Source organism: Phascolarctos cinereus, unplaced genomic scaffold (assembly GCF_003287225.1).
Source record: "Phascolarctos cinereus isolate Bilbo 61053 unplaced genomic scaffold, phaCin_HiC Scaffold_9;HRSCAF=440, whole genome shotgun sequence".
NCBI lineage: Eukaryota > Metazoa > Chordata > Mammalia > Diprotodontia > Phascolarctidae > Phascolarctos > Phascolarctos cinereus.
In genome coordinates this window covers 23,274,924-23,297,740 of record NW_027556402.1, presented here as the reverse complement: position 1 = coordinate 23,297,740, position 22,817 = coordinate 23,274,924, and the positions used below count along the sequence as shown (strand labels likewise).

General features: G+C 37.2%; 1 protein-coding gene across 1 annotated transcript in view; it reads right to left on the bottom strand.

The window, feature by feature from the left end:
- BMP2K (BMP2 inducible kinase) overlaps positions 1-22,817 on the bottom strand; it is a 108,097-nt gene that overhangs the window by 42,758 nt on the left and 42,522 nt on the right. The window contains 7 exon segments of the mRNA XM_020988363.2: positions 1,715-1,794; positions 4,162-4,265; positions 6,635-6,767; positions 14,235-14,316; positions 15,943-16,064; positions 17,799-17,941; positions 20,532-20,637. Of these exon segments, the coding sequence (XP_020844022.2) occupies positions 1,715-1,794; positions 4,162-4,265; positions 6,635-6,767; positions 14,235-14,316; positions 15,943-16,064; positions 17,799-17,941; positions 20,532-20,637 (770 nt within the window).

Sequence of the window (22,817 nt, the reverse complement as noted above, 5' to 3'; positions counted from 1 at the left end):
GGAAAAAAAAGAGTCTGTCTCCCAAGAATGGATTTCCCTAAATGCATTTTCTTTGCATTCTCTTCCTTAGTGATGTCATCCAAGCCAATGCTTTTAATTATCATCTTGATTTGTTTTATTAAATTATGTAAATAATTCCCTAATCGCCTTTTATTCCCATTCCACTATAACCTCTCCCCTGAATTAAAACCCCCAATTTCTAAATGCCTGTTAAGCATTTCCTCTCTTCCCTTCTCCAAAATTTCAATGGAATTCATCTTATTCCCCAAGCCCCTATTCTTCATTATCTGTTAAGGGCACTACCCTCTTCCAGTTGCTCTGGCTTGAACTTCAATTTCTCCTACCTATGAAAACAAGGATACTACCTACAATATATACTACCTAATCCTCAGAAAATTGTTTTGAGGGAAGTGCTTTTGTGAACCTTAAAGAACACGAATATGACCTATTATTAATCATAATGATTATGGTCCTTCCTTTGCTCACAGACTTTCAGGGGATCCTCACTGCCCACTGGGTAAAATATAAGCTCCTTATCCTGGCAATCAGATCCTCCCATTTGGCTCTATTTCTCTTTAAAGAATATGAAGTATATTCTTCCCTTGGCATTTCATCCAAACTCCCCAATCTCATCCTGTTCTCCAATATCCCATGTATTCCCACAACCTGCTATTTTCATCTGGAAGAGGCTCCATCCATCTCCCTGCCCAGCTTAACTACATCAAGTGCTACCTCCTTCAAAAAGTCTTCTCTGATTCTTCTATGCAGAAGAGATCTTTCAATGCTCTGTGTTGAGCTCCCTCTGTTCACTTATCACACTCTAACTTATATTACATCTGGTCGAGTACATCTTATCCCCTTACTGGACAATCTTTGCCCTTCAAGGGCTTATAATAACATTTTCCATCTTCCACAGCACCCAACACATCTTAGAAATAAATATCTATTAAAATAAACTGAAAAGAGATGGGGAAAAAACATCACACCAATACAATCCTGTGCCAAACAGCATAGTTTCAATTTTTTTAATATACTATTCTACAAAGATAACATTCCCAAAAAATCTCAATGAACATTTTATACTTTTCTAGGCTATCTAAAGGATGGACATTATTAACCAAAGGCCAAAAAAGACAAAGAGAAAAGACTGTCATTAGCAGATACATGTCCTTAGCTATACAATATCCTTGAAGTGAAAATAATTATTAACAAATAAGGTCAAGATAGGACTTACATGTTTGTCCTATTTCATTTAAAGGATAACTCTTTTAATGGTTCAGTACAGTTTTTTTAGTTATGTACAAGATTGCTGCCCTTTAAAAATATCTCATAAGCACTGCCTTCCCTTAAAGAGGGGGAAAAAAACCTAACTGAAAGTTTGTTTACCAGTTATGTACTTTAAAAAATTGACAAAGAATGAATCTGAGTTCCAAGCTGGCTCTCTCATGTGATTAAAGTATCAGGAGACCTTTTAAAGGGCTCATTGTGCAACTACCAATAACAAACAAGGACTTCTTTATTTCAAGGATTGATAATTTCAAAAGGGATTGATGTCAAAAATTTAATTCGACATAAAAGTTTATTTTGTGCTTGCTGACTAAAGTGACTACCCCACCCTCGTCTCTAAAGAACAAAATATTTTAACAAATGACACCTGAATAAAAAAGTATCAGGACAAATATTATGAGGAGCAAAAATCATTAGCTTTGCTTACCTGGCTTTTATTTGGTTTTTCCTAGCAGCTGCCTCACTAGCCGTCAAAGGTTCAGGAAGAGATGAAGGAAGAGAAGAATTCTTGAAGGAAAGAAAAGAAGCATTTTATTTTCATCTTCACTTTAATTACATAAAGTTTATCTATTTTTAAATCACACAAGAATATTTTAATTTTTTTAAAGCCCCCATCCCTTACAGCACCAATATTTTAACTTTGGATACCTGCACATTACTTAAACATATAGTCCAGCCATGCCTGTAGCCCACCCTCCCAGAACTCTGTTTCCAAAGAGCTTTGAGAAGAAGAGCACTCTCTGAAAATAAATAGACAATATTATGTCCACTTCAACACAGAGACAGAAAAAAGATAATGAAAAGCTATACAAAGATCTGAAAAGGAAATGCCTAACCCACATACTCCCTGGAAAAAACAGACATAACCATTCCCATCTATTTCTCCATGGTCAAATGTAAGTGAATAGAAGCCATCCCTGATGGCTAGCCCCGAGTAAGGCAGGAGCACCAACACAAGCCAAGGCACGAAGGAGACAGTACGAGGCCTTCCCTTCCACGACTGCTGTGCTATCACTGTTATCACACGGAAGGCGCACCAACAAGAGTAACAACAACAATAAGATGTCATCTTATCTGACCCTCAGAATGACCCCGGCACCGTCATTATCCCTGCTTTACCTATGAGGAAGGCAGACTTCAGTTAAGTGGATCTGCCCAGGGTCACACAGCTAATGAAGTGAAGCAAGACTGGAACTCCTCCCTCAGAGACAGTAACGGATACTGCTACACTCCATGCAGTGCTCTGTGCTCTAAAACCATTCCTCTGTTGGATCTTCACAACAACCCTGGGAAGCAGGTACTATTATTATCCCCATTTTACAGCTGAAAAAGTGAGGCCAGAGTGAAGTGACTTGTCTGGTCACATACCTAGAAAGTGTCTGAAGTCAGACTGGAACTAAAGGTTCCTGAGCTGAGGCCAGGGCTCTATGCACTGTGAACCACTACCTAAGAACCTAGGTTTAAATTTCTGCTCTGCCATTTCCCTGGGTGACTGACGCTGGGCACAGTCACACTTTCTCTTGATGTCAGGATACTTTTCTATAAGACAGCAATTTGGAATAGAGGACCAGAGTGCCTCTAAATCTGCTTCCAGTTATGAATCTAAGACCCTAGAATTTACGTCTCACATATAACCTGAGGAAATAAGTCATGCCAGATAAGGACATGGGGGTTCATTTTGAATAAAGGTGCTGTGTGGCCTTGGAAGCAAAAAAATTTTTTTCAAAGATTGTAATCATCTACCAGGTAAGGAAAAAAATCACATCCATAAAAGACCATCAGAAGCATTAACACATATATAATACAAAAGAGTATTAGTAAGAAAATATGCAGGGTACTCAAAAGATACCTTATAATGAAGTTTGTGTTTTATTTTCACCAAGATATAATCAAGTGTTTTTATACAGAACACAAGATGCCTGAAACCAAATTCTATTACAAGGAAAATGATGATGAACAGAGTTAAAGCAAATTCAGGAAAGAGCGAGCATAAAACTTCTCTCTAAAAAGCCTCTAAAAATGTTATCTATTTAAGGTCTAGAGAAGCTAATGGCACAAATTCTGTTAACATTCATTCAAAAGAATAAACATCAGGCAGAGAAGAATAAAGATTCCAGAGTCTTAAGGATCTGGATTCGAAGCCTGACTCTTCTATTTATAATCTGCATGATCCTCTGCAAGTCACAGCCTCTCAGGCTCTCAGTTTCCTCCTGGTAAAATGAGCACTCTGCACAGAATTCTCTCAAAGCCCCCTTCCAACTCTAACATTTCCTGATACTATTAGACTATAAAGGCAATCATTACCTGAGGCACGCCCCCCAGCCCCACCCTCAATGGCAAACTCCAATGGCCCCCATTGCCACAACGACCGAAGAGGGAGTCTTATAACACTTAGAATTATTCAGAAGTTTCCAGTCTTCTGACACTCCCCACAATGCATTTCTCAACGTGCCTCCACTGGCCGGACTTGCTACTCCTCAAACCCAGCACTCCCCCCTCCACCAACTTGCAGGCCTCTGCACTGACTACCCTCTGAATGCCTAGAGTGTCTTCCTTCAAGAATCACCTCCCACAAGACAAGAGGTTATCCTCAATTCCCCTGGCTGCCAGTGCCTTTTCCTCAGAGATCACTTTTCATCTACTCTCTACATACTATATGCCAATGATGTTATTTACATATTATTTCCCCATTGCCCCATGCGATCCTTGAAGGCAAGGACTGTTCGTGCTTTTTCTTTGACTTAACAGTGTTTGACTTAAACTTTTACTTGCTGACTAACTGGAGTAACAATAGTCATGCTTTCACATTTAACAAGTACTGGGGGGGGGGAAGATTACTACAGGATAAGATTTAAGCTTTTAAAAACTACTTACATTGATGTTAGAAACTGGACAATCCTTTTTGGCAAACTTAAAAGCAAAATAGGACACTTGGAAAATATCAGGCCTACGGTCTGGATCTGGTTCAAGCATATACCCTGTAAAAGTCAAGCAAACAGTATGTTATGCTGGACGCAGAAGAGATCAATGACTTTTCACAGGAAAAAATTTAAACTTTTTTCCTTTTTATTAAATATAAATGTGTAATTAGTTTAAACACACAAGTGAAAATAAAACTTGATTTTAATATCTAGTAATTTTTTTAGAAGTTAGAAATATGGCTTTAATTACATACATGAACATCACTAATAGTATTTTAAATAATTCATTTGTCCCCAAAGGCAGGTGTGTTCACTTTGTTACACTCATCTCTCAGAATGAATCAATGGGACAATATTCATGAAAATTTTACTGATAATTCAGTTACCCAGTCTTGTATAATCCTTGAACATAAAGAATGTGTTCAAATCCAAGATGGAGAAGGAAAGAAAGAAGCTCTGCAGTGATCACTAACAAAAACAGCCAAAATCCCCAAACCCGTAAGAGGCCATAAGACTAGGGAGGGAGCCATCCATCCACTGGCTAGGAAAGTTCACAAAAGGCCAAGCCAAAAAGCTCAGGGTAAGCAACATAGACATAAGGAATAAAACAAGGGAAGATAATGAAAGTGCAAAGACATAGAGGGTGAACAGAAAAAGTTTCAATTATCAGAAACTGCCAACAGCAAAGAGAGGTAGCACACAAGTCCCATCAGAAAAATGTTGTAGGGGCTCCTGCTCAGGTAAGAACTCACTGAGCCTATTTCACTTGTGGACACTTTGGACACTCCTGTTAGGAAGATGGCTCTCTGTAACTTCTACCCAATGTATCTGCCTAACCCTCTGGGTTCCATGTTCCCCTTCTCCCTCACCCCTGAACAACATCATTCAGAGTCCCTCCTTCAAAGTAACTTGTACTTTGAAATCATCTCATCTAAGAAACATCTAGGTTTTTAACTAAGTTTATTTTTTTCTTTGTTTTTGTATCCCCAGAAGCTGTATCTTGCACAGAGCAGGCACCTAATTAATATCTGTTGAATTTAAAGTACAAAAACTCTAAACCTCCTTGTATACGACCACCCTCCAAATCCTTATAGTGTTCATAGACACAGAGCAGGAGGGTCCTTGAGGCTAGCTGGCACACTTCACGTATTTCTATAATCCTCCTTTCGGCTGATCCTTGTACCACACGGTTTCAATTCCCCTCACTACCCTCCTCACCCTCGACAGTCTTCCTAAAAAGCTGTGCCAAAAACTGAACAGTCTGACCAGAACCGAGCACTGTGGGGATCCACCGCCAGTGGTCTGGAGAGCTGGCTTTCACCAACGCCGCCCTGAGATGCAGTGAGGGGCAAGGCCGCCCCTCTTGATTCAGAGAAAGCTTTCGTATCACTAAGTCTTACATCTTTTTCTCATTCACTGTTGCCTACCATATCTTTCTTCCCTTTTTATGTACAGCTGGTTTTTTGAACTCGACTGTAGCTTTTTAGATCAATCCCTACTAAATGCCATCTTATTTGGACCATTATCCAAATCATTTAAGAACTCAACTCTGTCAACCGATGTGACAACTGTTCCTCCTAGCTTCATGTTATCTGTGAATCTGATTAGCATTTCCTTTATGTCTTTATAAAAGTTACCGACAAAAATGTTGGGTAAAAGAGTTATGGGCCATTCCACTAAAGCTGTCCCCTCCAGGCTGATATGAATGCTTGGGTCATCGCCCTTTTAGTGTGACCATTCATCAAGTTACACATTCACCTATCACACAGCCCACATCTCCCTTGTTGTTAAGGATGTCACACAGGACATTGTCATGTTTTCCTAAAATCCAGTTATACTTTATTTATGGAATTCCCTAACCTGCCACTTAAATAACCTTTTACTCAATATAAACATAGAATAACAAAGAAAAATTTCTCTGTTCACCTTAGTTATTGAATTTTTTTTGGGGGGGGAGGCACTAGGCAATGGGGTTAAGTGACTTGCTCAGGGTCACACCGCTACTAAGTGTCAAATGTCTGAGGCCGGATTTGAACTCAGGTCCTCCTGACTCCAGGGCTAGCGCTCTATCCACTACGCCACCTAGCTGCTCCTAGTTATTAGATTTTTAAAGGAACTCTATGAAGCAAAGTAAAGCCTCAGCACTGAGGGAATTATTTTTATTTAACCATCCATACTGTTGCCAAGTGATATATCAAAGAAATATCCTGTAAAAACCCTTGTCCAGGGCAGCTTGTCCAAGTACACCCTTATTTTAGCAGCAGAGTGCTGTCAGCCTAAGTACATATATAACAGATTTGGAACAAAAGATGTAAATGAGAATCATTATCTCTTGGGAGGGAGATTTACCAAATAATTTAAAGGTAAGTTTCTTAACATAGCTTTTCTGAAAGTCTTCACCTTTCATACCTCATTCAGATACTTACTTATTAAGCAGTGCATGTTATGAGAATAACGAGAATTGTCAGGGACAGTAAAATTGCCGTCACAAATAGCAACCTGACTCTCACCAAAGGGAACAGCAAAGAAGCAAAGCTTATACAGCAAGCATCCCAATGCCTGTAAACAAAGAGAAAAGACATGAGCTTCATCACAGGACAAAGAATAAAGTAAGTCAACGTCACTCAGAGAGAAACCCATCTATTTCTCAAACTTGGTTGCATCAATCTCCATTACATCTGAGAGTTTCATGAAACCCAGTTTGAGCATGCTACTTCTTAAAATCAGGGTCACTTACGACTTAATGTACTTGGTACCCATCGAAGAAAGAAAAATGCCTCCATTTTTTTGTAATGGATAAATCATTCTTTTCACAAACTCTTTAGTTATAATCCTTAACACATAAAGTACCTGGCCAGCTATTTCACACCTAAATTCACATACTTGACCTATATAAACTGTTCTAGTTTGACTTTTATAATTCTAACAAAAAAACCTCTGCATTCTAGATATGAAAACTGCCAGCAGATCCCGGAGCTCCAAGTGCTGGCAATAAAGGGAGCTATGTATTATTAAAGAACCTTACATAAAAAATATGGTGAGAAATCGTCACTGTGATGGTTACTCTTGGGTTATGTTTCTGTAGCCAATCAGAAATCAGCCTAACAATCCACAAAGAAAAAAACAAGTAGAAGAATGCAAATTGCCTATACAGTATACAGATGGACAGACAGCCAAATGCGCGCGCGCGCACATACACACACACACACACACACACACACACACACACACACACACCCCAAGGGAGAGGCAGAGGGAGAAAAAAGACATACATAATTATAATTTGACAAATAAAAAGATATTCAACAGGCACTACGGAGGGATTGCAGACCAGGTACAGAACTAAAAGGAGCTCACAGGGTTGTGGAGGATAAAACACTCATGTGTCTGAGACAACAGATCTAGTCTAGGAGGATCATTAACTTACAAAGTAATACTTCACTACGGTAAATTTTCCAACAGACATGAATTTAAGCAATTAATAACTGCTGTTAGGTAAATATCAATATAAGAGTAAATGACTTTGATGCTTCAAAAAGAAATCTGTTTTCACAGCCACAGCAGTTCCTCCCCTTCCACTGGTACAGGTCATCCACACTTCCTGCCCTCTGCAGGTTACTCCCAGAGCTGCTGTGGCCACAAGGAACTTATTGTGATAAGCCTATTCAAACAGTAGCTCTTGATGAAGAAACACAAATGTCATGGTCTGCTCTTTCTGAATCTCTCCTATGTGGTGGAGCCAGTTACCACCAGTGCTTCGCTGAAGTCGCCTGTAAGAACCAAGGGTCACCTTTACACCATGCTAAGGCACTACAGAGACATTTGTGTTTCTGTTCTGTTTTTATTGTGTATTTTCCTTCACTTACTGGGTAAGGATATATTCCATGAGGTGTGGACCTACATGTCTATCACACATCACATGAAGTGCCAAGTGCGCGTGACCACGGTAAAGCGCTGTGCAGCTTTGAGCCACAAGAAAATGATAAGAGAGGCCTCGTTTGCTTGCATGAGGGACCCTCCTAGTCCAAATGTACAATTCCTCCTCAGACATCCATTCATGTTTATATCCCCATTTGTATCATTACACTGAATCAAGGGCTCTTCCACTCAGCACAGAGTGAAAATTTGTGGGAAAAAAATTGTGGAAACAGAAAGTTAACTTATTGATGGATTCTGCTTTAAAGTGCTAGTGAAAATTGGAAGAAGTCTCAACAATTTCAAATTCTGCAAATTTTTAGGCCTTCCCTGATTATTTCAGAATGGATATTTAGACATAAGTGTGTTTAAAGTACTAAGCAAAAAAAAAATGTTTTTGATGTTACTGAGGAAAAAAACACATTGCTTTAAGATTCTGGATTATATCCTGGACTGTATCCACATATACACAGCATGAAACAAGGCAAGTTCTTTAGAAAGTGGTTTTCAATAGGTATTAGATTATGTCTTCTCCATATATATCTCCCCTCTTATCTTAACACTGTTTTATTATGTTCGTATACGTTTGTTAAACTGCGATTTGACAAGCTATTTAAATAAAACAAAATATTCGCTTATACCAACACACACACACACACACACACACACACACACACACACAGAGAGAGAACAGAAACAGAACAGATTAAGGCATCAAAAAATTACCCAATTTTAACACAGTTTAAGAAATGGGAACAATTAAAAGCCCAAAGATCTTAAGATACTCCAAACCAAATTACTGAACATTTTCCAATTACATGGTAATTAGTACACATTTAGGCATACTAAAATATTGTCCTAACTTTATTTAAAAAATGACAAGTCAAGTTTACTTTCCAACTTTTCTCAAAAGCTAAATATTAAATGTAGCCAATTACCAGATAACAATAGATAGGCGCACTTCATACTTTTGATGGTCATGCTGGGGAAAAATTATTATCCCTTGGCTGTTTCTGTACAAAAATTACAGATGTACACTAACAAGATAAACACTGGCTTGCAACAGTTGATCCTTACATTAATTATCAGAATTAATTGATCAGAAAATTAAAATATCTATAAATTACAATTCATCATTTCATAGTTGATACACATTTTAATTGATACTAAATTAAATTACAAGATACGATTAAGAGAGAAGAAACTGAGTCCTTAAGTTCAAGAAGTAGCCTCATTTTAAAAGAACTTCAAACCATCACTGCTTCCTTAAGAAAGAAATCTTCAGGAGAAAAAAATAGCAAATTAAACATAAGCTTCACTCTAAGAGCAATGATCAACGTAGGAAAAGCTACAAATGATGCCCAAAACTTTTCTTAATAGCCTAAGAGCTGCGTTAAGAAAATCATACACGCTACTTGACTGCCAAAATCACAGAAAAGTTAACATGCAGCCTAAATTTTAAAACTATTGACAAGTGGCCAGTTTTGCTTCATTAAATTAACTTTCAACAATTTGCATTATTTTCCCCTTAAGTAGTTAAATTTTTATGAGCAAATAATTCCAGACATGAGTAATAATGCTGAGAGAGTCCACTGGGGAGAAAATTCCTTTAAAAAAAATACTTCAATTTGACATAGTTATAGCTTTTTTAAATGCTAAAGAATTTTTTCTTTCATCATTTGGGCCACAGAAAATTCTCTTGCATGACTGGGAAGAGAAAAAAGAGAAGATGAGCTGAGTTAAGTCCATGATTTCTTCACTGTTTTTCCACATTAAAAGGCAACCTGTGGTAACTCTGTTGGATTTTCATTTTTAAAAAGAACATTATTCTATACCTCAATGACAGAAGAATATATTTGGAACCACAAGGTCTAGAGTGTAAATTTCCAACCAAAAAGAAGTTCAAAATTCCTCAAACGCTAAACAAATGCTATAAACCTACTATCACTACAGAATCATGGAATGCTGCTGCCACTTGTCCTGAAAACAAAATCTGATTTTGACTGATCTGTTACTGACTTGGTAATTCTGTATGATCCTGAAGTCACTGATAAAAATGTAAATCCCTTCTTATTGTCTCTCACATCAGCTAATGTAGGGCAGTCTCAAGGGCGATTTTTTTTTTAGTTGTAAACTTTTTTTTTAAAATTTTTGGGGAACACATATGACACTTAGCTGTTTCAAGTATTTATGGGCACAGATGGTTTTTAAGAAATGACTGAAGAGTACCTAAACAGTGTTTTGGCAGAACAACAACAGGGTCTCCTAAATAAACTCTAGGTAGCCCACATACAGAGACAGCACCATGGAGGTAGTTTACAGTCAGACGTTTGGAGATCACTGAGGTGAGTAATCAAGGGTGATATTCTTAAAAGTTTTTCCACTGCTTCTAAAGCTATCTACTATAGCTTTGCTTTGTACTGTACAAACCAAAAAGCAGGAGAGCTGGAAGAAACCTTAGGTCATTTAGCTCAATTCCATTACTTTCTAGGTAAGGTGAGGTTACCCTTGGGTGACATACCTAAGTCAAGGAGCACACCTGGGACCAGAACCTAGTTTACCTGAATCATCAGATCACTGTCAGATGCTTGTTTCTACTCCACTCCACTAACTTTAGTCACGTCATTTCACAGCTGCACTCTGGCTGGTGTCACAATAGTGAACAGAGTTACATTCTGAGCTAGGCAGCAGACATGGGTTCCAATTTCACCTCTGACACATACTAGTTATATGACAATAAGGCTTGGTTTCCCCTTATGTAAAAGGGCAACAACGATAAAAATAATACCTGTGAATTTTATCTTTCAAAATTACTGAGGCACAACATAATGTACCTAAAGTACTCTGCCAACTTTAAAGTGCTATCTTTATTATTATTAATTGTTGTATAAATTCCTTAAAAATACAAATAAAGGGCTTTACAATTCTTGGAACAGTTAATTTTGAATCTCAATTCTCTAAAGATAGAGCAATTTATAATTTAGGCTAGACAATCTCAGTTCCATTCCCCTTCTCTATTTCTTGCTCTTGCAAATACTTATATAATGGCCTATGGTAAAAAAACAAACAAAAAAGCCACAGAAAACAGTTTAATGCAATTTACTTTTTACTTAACCTTTATTTAAATATTAAAACAAAATCTAAAATGAAGTATATGAGCCGAAATGCCACATAAAATATTCATCTTCACACAGTTCAATGACCTAACAATATTCAAATGTTTTCTAAACTTGAAAATAAGGCAGCATCCTATAACCATCTTATTATCAGGTGTTTGAATCATGAGTTTAATATACTCTTTCTGGTTTAAAAATCATCAAGGTTATGGTCTCTCTTGCAATTTTCCCTGCCACTGAGTACTGGCCTGATATCCAAGTTGTATAGTACTCAGTCATAGTAGCAATTTTAAGAATTCAACTACACTTTAGAAGATTTAGCATAATAACAATAGCAACAATTAGCATCTATATAATGTTTAAAGGTTTGAAAAGCGCTTCACAAGTATTATTTCATTTAATCTTCCTAACAATCCTGGAGGACAGATGCTATCATTATCATTATCATCATCATCATCATCATCATCATCATCATCATCATCATCCTCATCCTCATCCTCCTCCTCCTCCTCCCTGTTTATGTCAACCCATCCTCCATTCACCACCAAAGTGATTTTCCTGAGGCACAAGTCTGACCGTGCCAGCCCCCTACTCAATAAACTCCAGTAGCTCCCCACTGCCTCCAAGAGCAAATACAAGATGCTCCCTTTGGCACTGAAAGCCCTTCATACCCTAACCCTCTGCTAAATTTCCAGTCTTCTTATACCTTAGTCCCTTGGCATGGTCCTCTTCACTCCAGGGACACTGGCCTCCTAGCTGTTCCATGAACAAGACCCTTCATCTCTCAGCTCTCAATATTCTCTCTGCCGTCCCCCATGCCTGGAATGTCCTCAGATCTCATCTCTGCATTCTGGATTTCTTGGCTTCTTTCAAGTCCCAGTGAAAACCCCACCTTCTATAAAAAGTGCCTTCCCTCAAATAAGTTGACTTGTTTCCTATTTATCCCAAACGTAGGCTGTTTGCTTGTTATCTGGCTCCTTAAGGGCAAGGCCTGTCTTTTGCCTCTCTCTGTATCCCCAGCGCTTACCACAGTGCCTGGTACATAGTAGGCACTTAATGTTTACTGACTGGTTTAACAGTTGAAGAAACTGAAGCAAATAGAGGTTCAGTGACTTGCCCAAAGCCACAAAGCTGAGACCAAAGTTGAACTCAGGTCTTCCTGACTCCAGGTCCAATGCTTCATCTCCTGTGTCACCAGACTCATTTATACGTTAAAGAGCTGAGGGGCAGAAAGTCCAAGTGCCCTGCCTCAAGTCACACAAACAGCTGTTGTTTGGAGTCATCCCTTCTGCTCCCAGGCCTGAGGCTCAGTGCACTGGGTTACATTGCATGGAAAGAGCACAGGCCTGGCTGACAAGTGCCAGCTGCAAGACCCTCGGCCGATCACTTAACCTCCAGTGATGACAATGCTGAGACCAGGGATGTCAAGCTCAAACAGAAACGGTGGTCACTCACACATACATCAGCAGCCCTGCATGCCACAAAGTGTCTTACTTTTAAAAATATACTTTTATTTTGTTAAATATTTGCCGATTACATTTTAATCTGGTTTGTGATGCCTTCAGAAATGTTGCAGGACAAATGTTCGACACTTCTGACCATGTCACAGAGTTACACAGAGTTTATGACCAAAAATACTCTTTAAACTTTTAACTGCTACATAAACGTGAACTAGGATTATTATTTAAATTATGCAGACTGGTGGTCTAGGGATAATACTAAATTCACTAAACGACATACATTATTACTTTGGTTTGACTAGACTCCTTTTAACAATTTTAGAGCTAGACAGGATATAAAGAAAATTCATACATTTCAAAGTCAATGCCTAAAATTTTTTTTTTAAATAACTGGGCCTTGAAAAGTTTATCGGAATGTTTTTTTTCCTCCCTATTATTAAACCTTTCGCTTACTAGGGTCTTAAATAAGTCCTCTATGAAGGATCAATAGGAAAACACAGGCATGAACAGACAGTGTAAGAAGGCCTAGAGGACTCAACATCCGCAGTGGTGGAGAGCGTATACAAAAAGTAAAATCACGGATCTAGCAAAGTATCCAAGACTAGCTTTTCTGATAAGTTACGAAAGAAAGAATGGATACAGAAGATGTAAAACTTCTGTCCAATGAAAACTCCTCATGGTCAGAGACTGTTTACATGCAGACTTCAACATAAAACAAGGGAAGAGTAAAAGAGCGAATGAAAGCTCTATGAGCCAGTGAAGGCCATGAGTAAAAACCACTTATTCTATGAATTACACTGGGTATAAACTAGGTCTACACCTCTTTTCAAAGAGGAAGAATACTGACATCAGCTACTTAAACATCCTAGGCTAGAAAGGAATCAAAATACTAGCCATTTAGAATATGGCAACTTAATAAAAAATCAAATAGCTTCATATAACATGATCCTCACCTGTAAAAAGAGGAGTCAAACTAGAAGCCTTTAAAGATGCCTTGCAACTAATGTTTCATAATTCTATTTCTAAAAACTAAGTTATATTGATAAACCTTAATACACAGAAGCTATTCTATGATATGTCTCTCAATTTAAAAAGTATCTGCATACATACAGAGAGATAATATAGATAACATTAATTGTGTTGGTTTCCTTTAACTGACTTCAAAAGTACTCCCTAAAGTATTGCATATTTTTAATTACGTGTATCCAATTTTTCTGAACCATGAACCAGCCTAAACGCCAACAGGCCAGAAAAATACATTTGAAACATTTTATCAATAAGTCAAAAAATTAACTTATTTAGAAATAATTTATCTACTTCAAGAAAATCATTACAAGCAAAAAGTCCTCAATTTCAAGTCTTAGATTAATAACACTGTTTCTAATCCTTTTAATTTCCATGAATATAAACCATATTGCCTTCTTTTTTCTACTCACTATGAAGTTAGTGATCTTTTTCTTTATCCTGAGCTGGACTCTTTCATCATTTCATATTTGACTTGCCTGAAATAAATTGTGCTCTTCTCTTTTCCTTACCCAGATATCAGCCTTGGTGGTAATAGGTTTCCCTCCATAAAGGTTGATCATTTCAGGAGCTCTGTATGACAGAGTCGTATACCTGGCAGTAAATAAGTGAATTGGAATGGAGATGTCAACAAAAGAAAGATACTACATTGGTTCCCCCAAAAAATAAAATTGAATAACTACATGCCATAAGTTATTACAAACAAACCTTCTATGTGCAATAGTCTTGTGTCTTAGGATTTAAAAAGTCATCAATAGTCCCCAAGGATTAATCAACAGAAGGTACTGAAAAAGATTCCAATGCTAATAAGAAAACTTTATTTCCTTTATTCAGGGCTTTAAATGATGGCAATGGATTGTCTCCCTTAAATTCCTTGTTTAAAATTATAAAATTAATTTTTAATAATTTCTTTATGAAAACATTCTTAGATTCTCTCAACTTTAAATACAAACTTACATTTGATGCTATTTTTTATTACTTCTCTATGTTTCCTGGAGAATTATCTTACTTAGGAAATAAACACCTTATAAATAAAGTACCTTAAATATTGTAGGGTTTCTCCTTTATACTATATGTATATCACTGTATGTGAATACATAGATATTTATACACACCGATAGATAACCTAGCTCACTTCTATCTTCTTTCTACATGTGTGATCCTCTGATCTACATCTACACTGCTGAAATCCATACTCAGCTGAAGCTATCTGGAAGGAAATGTGAAGACAAACAGAAAGGAAGAAAAATGGTTGAAACCTAAAGTATACATACTATGTAACACTAAAATTTTAATAACATTTCTTTATGTGAAGGAAATTCTTTTAATGAGAAATATATTTTCCTAATGTCATCAGAAGTAATTATGAAGTAAATCTATGTTTCACTATTAGGGTCTCACACCTAAATAAACTAAAATTCTTGAATGCCTTCTTAGGATATCCTGTTAGGATGGCATACTCCAAGTAAGAGTAGGTATATCAGAGAGGTAGGAGCTGGGGCATATATTACATAACTCTATTCATACTATGATATTTAAGTATATTTTGTTGGAGGTAATAAAGTATAATGAAACAATTCCATTTTCCAAAGGATGAAGAAAATATTATAAGTAGGAAAAATGGCTATTGATGGAGCCTTGACTTTTTCAAATTATGTTAAATACATGATACACAAAAGCTTAAGAACTTGGTTCTTACTTTTTAACCAAAGCCCTGCATAGTTCAAAGATATATAAAATTATAGGAGCATTCCATTTTAAAAGACCAATAATCATGATTTTCCTCAAAGTATGTAATTATCCTTCTTAATATTAAATCATAAGGAAAAGACCAGATATTTTGCAATTATTAGGACAAAGAATAATTTGCATGTATAAGGTCTCACAATAAGCACCCATGAAAACAAAGGTTACTAACTACATTTTGTGTTCTCTTAAATATATCTGTAATGATGCCATTCTTATTGAAATATAGTTAGCAACTCTGCTTATAAATATCAGAAATAAAAGCTAAATGCAAAATAGTATCAAAGGCGTCAAATATTTCCTACTGCACTAGATTCAGATGTTAATTACCAACTAAAGTGCTGAAACCCAATTCATTTAACTTAATTCCTAGAATTAATTCCAATAGGTTTGTTTTATTTATAGGATTAGAAACACATCAAAATTTACTTATATCCTCACAAAATAAAGTATAAGACACCCCCCCAGACTTACTTTTTAATTTCTTCTTCCACTATGTTTACCCCATCTTTCTGAGGATTAAGGAATTTATTAGTTGCACTGCCAAAATCACAAAGGACATAGTTTCCACCATCATTCAACAAAATATTTTCTACCTTAAGGGAAAAAAAATGAATTATTACAAATGTTTTCAAATTTATCTCTTCCTCCTCAGTTTTACCTTACATTATACCTTTTTATGGTTATGTTATATTTATGTAAATACACACACAGAGAGATCAGGACATAAGTTTGTTGAGGGCAGGGACCATGGAGAAACAGGTGTTTAATGAATGCTCAGTAATCTGAGTTGAGTGACTTGTGTGACTAAAGAGAAAAATCTAACTTTACCCAAATAAAGGTCAAAAGGCCATCACACTAGTCATCATATCACAGTTCAGGATAGCCCTGATGTAGAAAGGCTCTCCCAAAAGGCTAAGTGGAAGAAGTCAGCCAGATTATATGTACTGTGTTCTCCTGCTTTACTTTCATTCTCCTGTCTTACTTCACTTAACATAATGGCAACATTTCTACAGCAGACGGCAAAGACAACAAAGGCATCGTGGAGTGAGGAAGGGTAGCAGCAGTTTTATACCTTTCTTTGACTAGTGCTAAAATGTTTCCCTTCTCTCAAGACTAAGTCCATAAAGAAAACAGGACATTTATGGAAAAGTCTCAAAAGAAAGCCCTCTATATCCACTGCAGTTACTTGAGGTGTTTCTCAATGTCCTAAGCAGTAATCTGAGGACTCAATAGAAACTGCTCCTGATAAGGCATTTCTGGAGTGGCAGCCTATAGCCAATAGACTCAGAACACTGCCTGAAACCCTCTGAATGTTAAATCAGTTAAGACTTCTATATCATCCAGGGTTCCAGCATAATCAAAGAGCACCAGGTTGGTCAAAAATCACTTCACAACCAATTAAGATTGTGATTGGCTAGTTTGATGTGGAATGATAGCTTATTTGCAAAGAAACATTGAAGGAGTCTCCTTCCCCTTACCCCATAACTACTTCTAAAGCCCTAAGTACAAAACTCCTGCCTAGAACACTACTCAAAATTCACTTAACCATAGGCAAGTTTTGATGTATACTATTTAATATCCATCAGTGTATGTAGTGATAGGCTTCTTCCACAATTCTTAAAAAAAAAAATCTGAGTACCATTAAAAGAAATTTATCTAACTACTCACTCACATATAAGGCCAACCAAAATGTGCCACTAAATATGAAATACATTTTGCATGTACTATTAATTTATATGACACTCTTCTCTCTTCTTTACAAAAACAATGCAGTTTTAATTTCCCTGTATAATTCTTTCAGTTCCCAAGTTAAATCATTACTTTAATTTTCTTCTTTTATAATTTTGCACTACCCATCACCAGGTTTTTTCATACCACAGGGAAAAAATTCACCAACCATAAATATGTAGACAATAGCTATCTTCAAAAAATTATAAATAGCACAGATTTATATATAGAATTATATAGCTTTATACAATTATAAACATCAGGCTTTCAAAGTATGGCCTACATAGAATTAAACAACATTTTCCTCAGGATTTTTAATCATGAATTCTCATCTGAAATTTCTTAGAAATTTCAACTTTCGTAGAGAAATCTGCAAGATTTACATGGCATATAAATGTTATCTTACATTTGTCCAACTGAAAATAATCAAAGAACATGACAAAGAAACAAATTCGTTCCTCATAAAAAATGTACTTAATAAAGAAAATAAAAGAATCTGCATCCATTTACACCAAAGGCTGTTGCTCCCACACTCATTCTGGGGATCAAGAATCCCAGAAAGGTAGCTCAGCTTCACAAAATGGCAGCCAGCACCTTACCTTGAGGTCCCGGTGCACGATTGGAGTCTTGCACTGATGCAGCCTGGCCACAGCCTCACAGGTATCACAGAAGATCTGCAGCACCTCTGGCTCTGTAAAACCCGTCTGCAGTCGCTTATTCATTTGATTCACCACTTGTCCAGCTGCCAAGAGAGGAAAAAAGGCTGAAAAGGAAAGCTGGCCTAAGCAAAGAGATTTCAAACCAGGGAGGGAGAGTCAAAGATCTGCAGCAAAAATGACTGTGTCACACATCATCTGCCCACAACCACACTAGGTCCTATGATACTGGCCAAATTCCACTCCCTGAACCTTAGTTTCCCTCCCCCCACAAACGATCCCAAAGGTTCTCACAGATCTAAATCACTACAATCACATATTTAGGAATGTCCATTTTAAAACTGAAGTATTCACTGGTGATCTTCATTAGAAAGAAAGGTGACACCCTTTATCAAGTCACCAAATTTCAAAGTCAACACCACCATATCATACACGTCACCGACATTCATTTTATTTGTTATTTTGATTAGACTTACATCTTTATGAGAAACAGACAAGTAAAATTTTAATAAATAATTTTAATTAATTATTCTAAAAAAGTAGTATTTTAATTAAAAGTTATTATAGCAACACCCTCACTTCTCTCTACAAGTCATATTTCTGGCTAATTTAACCAATGCAGACACAGAAAAATTGCTTCTTCACTGCAAGCGAAATAGCTGTTACTAAGCCCATGCACCTTTATAAAAGGTACCTGCAGACCCATCACCCATTTGATTTTGTGTAGAATAAGGCAGCAGTACACAAGGGTGGAGAATCTGAGGCCTAGAGGCCACGTGAGGCTTTCTAGGTCCTTGGGTGCAGCCTTTTGACTGAGTCTAAATTTTACAGAATAAACCCTTTTATTAAGGGGATTTGTTCTGTGAAGTTTGGATTCAGTCAAAGGGCCTCATTTAAGGACCTAGAGGGCCACATGTGGCCTCAAGACCACAGGTTCCCCATTCCTTAAAAGTAGAGAAAATATCTAAAAAGCACAGGAATTCAGAGTTATTTAACATAGAAGCTAAATGTCCCTGGGTACTTCGTTGATCCTTACCTTAGTAATCAAGAAAAAGTCTAATTATATTATACATGTTTTAAATGAAAATGCAAAGATATATGTTATAAATTTTAAAGTTGTGGTGCTTTAAACAGGGTAAAAGTCTCTTGCCTCAAAAGTTTATGTATAATGTCTCCTTTCTTTTCTGCTAAATGAAAGTGGTGACGTTGTGGGTGGCTGTGGGGGTGGGTGTCTCAAGAAGTCCCAGCCTCCAACTCATTCATTTCAACTGTATGCACATATAGTCCTCCCACATCTCATTTAGTTATAGACACTTAAATATTTCTATCATTCTCTGAAGATGTTTCTGAACCTTGAAATATAGGGCAATACTAAAACTTTTCATCAGAACCAGTCACAACTTGGCAAAAATCAAATCAGAGGGCAAACACCATAATGACAATGGGTAAACAAATGGTGGCTTAAATTAGAGAAAACAGCAGGTAGATAAGCCCAGTCACCAGGTTAAAGGGTATTTCTACAGCTTCATTTTGCCAGGGAAAATCAAGTTATCCAGATGTTAATTACTCTACTCCCCAATCACATCAAAAATAAGAGTTGTCAAATTCTGGCCTACTCCAGTTAAAGATCAACAACTGTAATGCTACAGAAATTCAGAAACCTGGGAAATGAGAAAACAAAAGTATCTGTTAAAAAGATAATAACATATATATAATGCTGAAAATATGTAAAAATAAGGGGAAAAACTAGAAAGCCATGCTGAATTTAAATATCTGAAGGATTTTTATACGGCCTAAAAATCAAATTTTCACAATACATTAACCCTGAATATTCTGTATTCTTTTTTTTTTAATCCTTTAATTTAGAGAGCAAAATAATGGTTTTTTCCCGCAAAATTAATGCCATTAGACACAGCTTTTAAAATACTGTGATAGCTATTAATAACAACAAAATTGTCCCTCAACAGGAACCCATTAGTGCTTCCTAGGTATGCTAAGCAAGAATGGACACTTTCAGAAAGATGGTATGGTCAGCCTGGCAGGATTCAGATGCTGACATAACTGCCTCACATACCCACTGTACAATACGAAAAGCAGCAAAAAAAAAAGTTAAAAAGCTATTCAGTAAACATGGTACTTGCAAAATGCATTATCACATGATTATGTTGAAATACAATTTAGTTTATGTATCCTCCGAAACTTAAGAAAACTGCACATCACTGATTCCAGGCTTACACTGCCAGCCCGAGTCAAATCTTTTCCCCTCAGTCAGCTAAATTTGGCAGAATTCTGATATAATTCATGTTATATAATAGGTTAGTCCTGCCCAATGGCATTCCACTATCTTTTGTTGTATTTTAATCAGAATTACAAACCTCATGGAAGGAGAATGCTTCCTGTTGCAAGAAATATTTTCTTTATCTGCTTAGACTTCTCTACATTTTTAATTATCCATTTAAAACAGTATATTGATGGCATGTCATCTCTGTAGTAACACTAAGATTTAAATGACTATAATATTCTTCCTTAATTAGGCTGAGACTGAAAACTAAAACTGAAATAATAAGTGCCTGGAATCATGGGGACAGTTGTACTAAGAGAAACTAGTTATCTACTTTAAAAGCATGCTCTTTTTATTTTGTAAAATATAAATGGAATATTTAGTGGTTTACTTACCTCGACAGTATTCCATTAAGATGAGTACTTCCCATACATTATCACTAACTGAATTAATGGCACAGTCCAAGTAACCCACAATATTCTTATGTCCAGATAGCTCTTTCTGTAAAAGAGATTAACAGAATTAATAATCATAGAACTGAAAACCACATTTTAAAAACTTTATCCTCTGTTAATAGCTATAAATTAACCCATATTAAGGGAATGAAAAAAAAATATGAATATGGAATCAACTCTGTAAGATGTGATTTTAACTAAAAGATTCTTAGAATAAAATGCCATTCTGTGGTTTTATTTGAAAATATTTGGCATATTGAGTTTATTTTCTAGGAGCCAATCATCATAGAAGTACTTGAAAACTGTACTGTGTTTAAGAAGTTAACCAAAATATAAAGGGTTCACTGAAACTTATAAAAGCAATTTCAGTACAGTATGTGACTGGAATAGTCTCCTACTGTTATCAGTGACCACTTTAAACAGTTTCCCATTTCTTAAAACTACTAAGGAGGTACTACATACACTGCTTACTTGAAGGAGGCAAATCCTCCTACACGGTCTTCTGCCCCTCAGCTACCAAAACGATCTTCCTAAAATCTAAGTCCCACCACGTCACCCTACCCCTCTGGGATTCAATAAACTCCAATGGCATAAAATCCTCTATTAAGATTTTAAAGTCATTTATAACATTTATAATTCAGCCCTCTCCTCCCTTTCTTATTTACTTTACAACCTAACTTCCAGCCACTCTACTCTAAGATGCAGTGACACACTCCATTTCCCCCAATGGGTGCCTCTTCACTGGCTCTCCCCTTTGCGTACAAAGTTCTCCCTCACCACCTGTTTTCTGGCTTCCTTCAAGTGTCAACTAAAATCCCACCTTCTATAAGAATCTCTTCCCAGCCACCCCAAAGGCTTCTGCCTTCCCTTTGAGATTAGCACCAATTTACCCTGTTTGTACTTTTTACATAGGTTAAGTGTTTGTCCACCGTCTCCCCTACTAGAATTAATTCCTCAAGAGCAGGGGCTGCTTTTGCCTTTTTCTCTTCAGTACTGACACAGTGCCTGGCAGAGAGTAGGCACTTAATAAGTGTGCTGACTGAGTAACCACAGCCTTTCACTTCTCGGGACATCACTCTCCTCATTTAAAAAACAGAAACAGAATCATTTTTACTACCTGTATTTCAAGAGGCTGTTCTAAGACCAAAAGAAATAATGGCTGTCTATATGACTGAAAACTATAAAATATGATCCAGGGGAAAGGTTACTTAAAGGAAAACTCTTTCACCCCCCACCCCCATATTTTCATCCTTAACATATTAGAGAGGAATACGAATACACTTAGATTATCTACCTATTCACATCACAGTCCCAAGTGTCTGTGATTCTGCCAGTACGTAAAGTGACAAGCAAAACCCCCACCAACATGAGATCATGGCTCCTCTACAACTTGGTAAACTGCTCTGAGAGCTGGCACAGCAGAAATAAACAATTCAGCACTCTGCAGATGGCCTCGTCTCTCCACACTCAGCCATGCTGGTCTTAAGCTCCTGGGAATGTGCACCAAGATGGACAGGGTTTGACATGGCTTATACTCTAGACATGTGGCCTGCAAGAACCCATGGGTCACCTCCATTTCTCAGCCTAATAGTAGGAACATTCTGTTTAAACACGAAACAAATAAAAAGGACCAAATCACTTCCTTCCATTTTAGAAATGCTACTTTTTTTTAAATTTTTGCTATCCACCACTCCGACACCACCTACATTTCCAAATATATCCTTCCCCACCTAGAAAGCCAAACCACACAACACATGAACCCAGCAGTACTAGATCTGTGGGCCAGTCTACACACCCAGTAAGCCCAACCAAGCCAAGGAGGGAGGAAGGCTCCTTCCTAGCTCTATCGCCCAGTCACTACAGCTCCCCGCTTACATTAGAGCATCTCAAGTCCTCCCCTCCAAATTCTAATGTATTCACCAATGGCCCAGCCATTCTCTCAACTGATGGATAACCAGCCCTCAGTTCCTAACATACCACAAAAAATGCTGAGAATACACTGGTAGGAGGATGAGTGATGATGGCAACTAGGGGCAGCAAACCAGCTGAACTCTCTCAACATCCCCCCCCCTCCAAATCTTTAAAATAGTGACTTAGGAAGGCATCAGAATCAACAAAAGGTCAACGTGAGACATTTTTTTCAGGCCTAAGAAAACTTAGGAGGTCCAGACAGTGCCAGCAGCAGCAGCTTCAGGAGCTCACAGCCGAGAGGCAAGGGGGTCAGAA